This window comes from Pyrgilauda ruficollis, unplaced genomic scaffold (genome assembly GCF_017590135.1).
Source record: "Pyrgilauda ruficollis isolate IOZ18807 unplaced genomic scaffold, ASM1759013v1 scaffold34, whole genome shotgun sequence".
Classification (NCBI taxonomy): domain Eukaryota; kingdom Metazoa; phylum Chordata; class Aves; order Passeriformes; family Passeridae; genus Pyrgilauda; species Pyrgilauda ruficollis.
The window spans coordinates 5,545,439-5,551,800 of record NW_024524822.1 but is presented as its reverse complement, the minus strand read 5'-3'; the positions used below and the strand labels follow the sequence as shown (position 1 = coordinate 5,551,800).

At 46.7% G+C, this 6,362-nt stretch overlaps 1 protein-coding gene across 1 annotated transcript; it reads left to right on the top strand.

The window, feature by feature from the left end:
• The first annotated feature begins 417 nt into the window (after positions 1-417).
• On the top strand, positions 418-6,287 carry ZDHHC12 (zinc finger DHHC-type palmitoyltransferase 12). The gene is made up of 5 exons (XM_041475003.1): positions 418-612; positions 886-1,022; positions 1,934-2,020; positions 3,141-3,307; positions 3,790-6,287. Exons 1-5 carry the CDS (start codon positions 528-530, stop codon positions 4,097-4,099), a joined length of 786 nt encoding a protein of 261 aa, XP_041330937.1. The 5' UTR covers positions 418-527; the 3' UTR covers positions 4,100-6,287.
• The last annotated feature ends 75 nt before the right edge of the window (positions 6,288-6,362 follow it).

Sequence of the window (6,362 nt, the reverse complement as noted above, 5' to 3'; positions counted from 1 at the left end):
CGGGGCTGGAAACCAACACATGAATAACCACGTTAGCGAGAGCAGGATTAACGCAGAGCAGTACCTTGGGAGCCTCTGAACGGCACCTGCTGCCCGACCCTTCCACAGCTCTGCGCACCCAGCAGCGTCTGCCCCGGTGGAACGGCGGTTCTGAGCAGTTTGCCCAGCCCTGCGCTCCGGTGCCCGGGGTGAGGGCGGGAGGACACGCGGGAAGGGCTCAGGAAAACACGCTCCTCGAGGAAAGGCCCCGCAGGGCCGGCTCGACGGGCACAACAACCCCGGGGCGGTGTGGGGGACAAAAGGAGCCCGGTGACCGCGGCTCACGGTGTTCGCCGAGTCCGATACAGCAGAACCCCGGCCCTGCTCCGGGAGCGGAACCCGTCCGACAGCCCAGCGGAGCCTCCCCCGCAGGGCTGGCCCGCCCTGGCCCCGCCTCGGGGCGCTGCCCGTGTCCCGTCCGGCCCTGCCAGCGCTGCCCGCAGGCCTTCCGGGCCGGCGGAGCCCGGAGCCGGTGAAGCCGGGCGGCCATGGGCCCCGGCGGGCGCTGGGTGCGGGCGGCACACACGGCCCTCAGCGCGGCCCTGCTGCTCGGGCTCCTCCTGCACCGCACGGGTGAGGCGGGGCCCGGCCGGGCCGCGGGCAGGGGGGCCGGGCCGGGCCGGGGCCGCTCCGCCCCCGGCGGGCCCTGCGGGACACGGGCTATCCGCACCCGGGGGTGCCCCGAGGGCGGGGGTCTGGGGAGCCCCTTCTCAGCCTCTCCTCTCTCCGCCGGGTCTCTCTCCATTTCCTCTTCACAGATTCGGGACCCCTTTGTTGAGGCCAGAGAGAAAAATCCAGGACGCTTCACAGAGCTGCTGCTCTCTGTCTTTCATGGGTACCTTTCAGATCTGCAAAAGCAAGAGGAGCGCGGGGAGCTGCTTCAGCCGCTGATCTTCGTTTTGCTGGTTTTGTGCTCAGTCCTGCTGTACTTCAAGGTGTCTCTCATGGATCCGGGTTTTGTTAAACCTGAAGAGGAAGTGAAGGTAGATCCCTTCATGAATAGAACAAAGTGGAGCAGCTGTAAAGTCTATAGGCTTTTCTACTTTTTCCACTCTGGTAGATAAGAACAATCTGAAACAGTTTCTGTTGTGCTGGTGAAGGACACATGCACAGACCATTGGAGATGGGAACAGACTGTCCCACACTGGTATTTTGTAACAGCAATAGGGTTTACAGGCTTTAAATGTGCCTTCCACACTTCCCTTGTACATAACTGTGCCATTTGAGCTCAAGTCCTCTCCTAGAGCAGAGACTGCAGTGCCATGTGGAATGTGTATATGACCTATTTTACAGTAACCAGTGCTAAGTGGTACAAGTGCAAAAAAAGCCCGGAACTGAAGGGCAGGCTTGGCAGACAGTGCTCTCTGCAGCTCTATTTATTGAACTCTTTATGGATTTGTTGCCCTCTCAGAGGACACATCCACAAACAAGTTACAGTGAAATAAATGGAGATGCAAAGTTTCAGTAACTGCTAGTCTGCTCAAGGTTCACTGCCTTATAGACTGTAGGACAAAAGCATTATCAATCTTAGTCATCCATCATTAATGTCAGTGTTGGCTGTGTATGACTAATTAGCACTGCTCGTACCAAAAAGACATTGTTATTGTGTTTAGAAGTGAAATCTAACCTTGTTTTTGTCCCAGACTATATCTTGTCCAGTTATTTCTGCCTCTTTGCAAACATTCTTTGGAGGGTTACAGTAACCTGTTCTCTCTCACTGTACCACAATTGTCTGCAGTTTCTGTAGGAATTCTAATTAATTATTTTGTTCCGAATGATAGAGATAACAAACACTGTGTAACTGTTAAGTAAAAGTATGCAGCAAGACAGCTCAGTCATGCCTAGACAGGAGCTCAAGAACCCTCCTCAGTCCCTTCCTTTCTCTTTTTTGTAGGAAGGTGAAGATAAAGGACAAGGTGTGGTGACCCCTCAGATTGCAGGTGACATTAAGCTGCGGCGCTGTGGTTACTGCCTGGTGAAGGTGGGCATCCAGAACATGCTGGAAGAGGAAGGGATGAGTGATTTGAAAGCTTACATTGTTCTTCAGCTGCTGTCGGTGGTCTGTAATTGCTGCTTAGAGGAGGGTGAGCAGAGGCTACACAGGTAGTAGTGATGGACACTGGCACACAGGCCACTTTTCCAAGGCTGAAACAAGTCTCTGCTGGCTTATACAAACAAGAATCTTTTTTTGCCATGAGAAAATTGTATTCCACACTCTTACTACCATGTCAGCCAGACTTTGCAGTACTGTCAAATAAGTTATTTTGAAAATACCTTGATAGCCAGAAAGGCAGCTGAGTGTAACATGTGGGAACTGCTCATTGTTGTGAACTTGTTCAGGGCCTTAAAACAGCAAAACATTGGCCTGAATGGTAAATGACAGCATGAAGGAGAAACTACAACAATGAAATTAGCTCTTAAAACAGTTTGCCTAAGCCTAGAAAGGGTTGTTTTCAGAGTGATCCTTATTAGTTTAATGAAATTAAGCATTACCCCAGCTCCCATAAATTCCCGAAGAGTATCAGTCAGGAAGAATGAGCTTATTGCAAGAAGAAAAGCTGGCAAAGCATTTATACACTGCAGGGGACAAATCCTAGGAAGCACTACTTTTCTCAGCCAGGTCTTTTACCTTCTCTGTGCCTGGTAATTGAGCTGTTTTCTGTGCAAGTGTCTTGTACTCACATGGAGGCACTTCTCTGTACATCCCAAAAAGCATCACATCCCTGCCCACTCTATTTGATAGTAGTGGTTCCAGTTTTTCACCTCAATACTCTGGCTTTCCTGACTACACTGATTGGCTTTGTCTCCCTCCTTGGCACGCTGGACTTCCTATGATAGGTAGATAATAAAGAAAATGTGTAGATAGGAGGAGTGTGGGAGGATCACTTAACTTGAATCCCACCCATTTGCGTCTTGACCAGAAGAATTACAGTCCCTTTGATTTGTCTTAGCAATGCTGATGTGCTGTTGTCTCACAAGCGTTTTAGGGACAGTATTGTGGGGAAAGAGATTTGCATGATGTTCTCTTCTACCAAATGGGAGTGGGACAGCCATGAACTATAGCCAGTGAGTTTTTTTCTTTTCCTGATTGTGTTTTGCAGCAACCCATGCGAGCCAAGCACTGCCAGCTGTGCCAGCACTGCGTGCGGCGCTACGACCATCACTGCCCCTGGCTTGAGAACTGTGTAGGAGAAAGGAATCACCCCCTCTTCATAGTCTACCTGAGTGTGCAGCTTGTGGTTCTGCTGTGGGGAGGCCGTGTTGCTTGGTAAGGCTGGGAGATGGCTTTTGGACCTCTGAGATTGCTGAAAGTTGTCATGCTCCTTGGGCTGGCTGAGAACATAGACTGGCTCTGGATCGTCACCCTCTTTTTCATCCTGGAGCTCCCTAATCTTGAGCAGTCTGGTAATTTAGGTTTCATTGTTCATTTTGCTTCAGTCCCTGTAACACGATCTTTGTTTACACATTCAAGTGCTGGAAACTCCAACAGGGTTCCAGCTGTTCAGGAGAGGAGTTAACCCAGGGTGATTGTGTCTCACAGCTGTCAGGGAAACAGTATCTTCTAAATTTAGCTTCCAATTCCTGTGGTGCAGTCTCTCAGGACTTCATAGTATATTAACTCTCTGTAGTCAAGGATTATTAGCAGCTCATTAGTTATGAATCAAACTTAAATGTGTCATCAGGTTTGCTTAGTTTATGAAACTAGTTCTGCTTCTCTAACTACGGATTTATTTCTGTTTGAATTGAAAGGTCAGGCCTCTACTTTGAACAATCCCGGGAGTGGCTGCAGCACAACATTTTCCTCCTTGTGTCCTTCCTCCTGATATTCATATTCACCATTGTGGTCCTGCTGCTGCTTGTTTCCCACCTGTACCTGATCTCATGCAACACCACGACCTGGGAGTTCATGTCTCACCACCGCATCTCCTACCTGCGGCACTCCGAGCTGGAGAACCCCTTTGACCAAGGGATAATCCTCAACCTCTGGAGATTCTTCTGTTCACGCCACCTCACTGCATGGGAGAACATCTATTTTCACAGGAACACTGAGCCTGTCTAGTCCCAGTATGCCAACACAGCTGGCAGGCTGCTGGGTAAAACTTTGCTAATGCAATGGTTGCTGTTTCCTTGCACTGAACTTTAACACATCATGGACTGTGCAACCTGCTCCACAAGCTGTTCATCTGCAAATTACATTTCAGGGATAGTCAGGGTTATTTTTTATATATAAACAGCACTGTTAAAGGCAAGAATACAGTTCTGGGAAGGGCAAAGCCAGCAGAGCTGATTTCCGGGCTGAGCACGGTGTCTCTCTAAATTTATTTCCTTTTGTTAAATGCATCCACATCTCTCCAGAAGAAATGCAAGATTAGTGCGACTATTCGTGTTCACTTCTCTCCTCCCAGGTCTCCTTCACTTTTTGCTGCTAGGGAACAGCAGCAATTACACATAAAACCAGCCAGGATCAGTGTAATTCCTGTGGCCTTTTTTCAGCCAAGTTCTGACTGTGAGAACTGCAGTGCCTTTTGGCAGTAGCATCAGGCATGTACGAGAAATATTTGAGTAAATATTTAGAGAGTCAAAAGCAGATTTTATTTTGTCCACATGCCTCAACTTAATGCTTTCCATGAAGACTTAAGGCGTAATACTGTTAATGTGCATAAGAAAGAGCTGTTAGACATCCATTGAATCTTATGAGATAATTAATCTGTATTTTGTGATGCCCTGAGCAGCTTCCTCACAGCTTTTTAAGTTGATGATACTGCTAACAATTCACTGTTTTGAATCAAGTCAGTGAAGAATGATACCATCACTTTTCTTTGGACAGAAAAGTAATCCTTGGCTACTGAGTTATTTCTGCAGATAACATTGTGCTCAGGCCTTTGCTGTAGCTTGGGAGAGAAGCAGGAGCAGAGGTGGGTACCTCATGCCTAACTAAAGTAACACTGTTGGTAAAACTGCTACCTCAACTCACTAGTGACATTTTAATAAAATAATACCATTTCAGTGCAAGAGAAAAGATTTCAGGTCCTGAGATGAGAGATGCTGACAGCTTTCAGGACAGCAGCAAGAGGATCTGTTTTCCATTGAAATTAAAGGTCATACTTCAGATATCCTTGGGGAACTAAAAGGAAATTTGGGATGCCTGATCTTAGCTTTAAAACAAAAAAGGCTGTGGTGTGAATTTTAGTCCTGACCCTTTTCTGTTAAAACAAAAACAAACAAAACAAGAAAAACCACCACAACAAAATGTTAGTTAAAATTATCTTGTGCCTTAATTGTCTTGGCTCAGGAATTAACACCAACTCAGAAGCACTCAGGGTTTAAAGTTGATAAGCACTCAATAAAAGATAGTGTAGTTACTAAGATAGCATGACAGTCCAAAAGCAATTTAATTGCAGCAAAAGATCCCTTTTTTGACCAGCTCCAGAGTCTGTGATCTGTGCACAGTCTGCTTTGTTCAGGGTAGAAGCTTTATCAGAGGGATATCAGAATGCTAAGGATTGTTTTTGTAAAGCTGCTACACCATTCAGAAGTATTCTGCAGTTTGCTTGTGTTGCTGTGGTACCTGCTAACCATGGGTCACATTGCAATTCCTGGTTCTTCAGGTATCAGTTAAGTGAAAGTTTATCAGCAGGTACAACAGCTCCAAGCAGTTTTGCTCTGTCTGGTATTTCTTTAAAATACACCTGGGTGTTAATTTACCGGTTTTTTTACTTAACCATAAATTATAAAATAAAATATTAAATATGCATTTTTAAATAGTCTATGACTCTCTCTTTGAACCTAAGTTCTAGGTTTCACCTGTGCTAACAATCCACTGTGCTACCTCCCACTGCACAGTGGCCTTGAACCAAAGCCACAAAATACACCACAGAGGCCAACAGCAACTGCCACTCCAAGAGTGAGGAAAATGTGTATCCTGCTCTGAACAGGCCAGTGCACTGCCAGGGTGAGCAGGAGGTTGAAAGGATCTTTGCACATGGGAATTTTCAGAAGCAGTTATACTTGGCTCTGAAAATAGGAAATCTAGGTTGAGTGTGAAATATCCCTGGTTTGCACAAACAGAGCTCTTACCTCACTGAATCCTGAAGCACTGGGACCTGCCTTGGCTTAACAATTCCCTAGATCCTTGTCTCCAGCTACAGCACAGTTGCCTTAGTCCCACTTCTGTCTCTGTCTGGTGAAGACAAACTGAAAGAGTAATGATTGTGTCCTTGTTTGCAACAGATGCCTTATCTCTAACAACCCTTCCCTTTTTGCCTAATGAGCTAACATTATGAATTTAAGACATGAAAATGTATCTTATAAAGTATAATTAC

Excerpts from the sequence above, each read along its gene's own strand:
- ZDHHC12 (XM_041475003.1), top strand. The coding sequence starts at position 528 with ATGGGCCCCGGCGGGCGCTGGGTGCGGGCGGCACACACGGCCCTCAGC. Across the intron at positions 1,023-1,933 it reads AACCTGAAGAGGAAGTGAAG|GAAGGTGAAGATAAAGGACA; the intron begins GTAGATCCCTTC and ends TCTTTTTTGTAG. Across the intron at positions 3,308-3,789 it reads TGGGGAGGCCGTGTTGCTTG|GTCAGGCCTCTACTTTGAAC; the intron begins GTAAGGCTGGGA and ends TTGAATTGAAAG.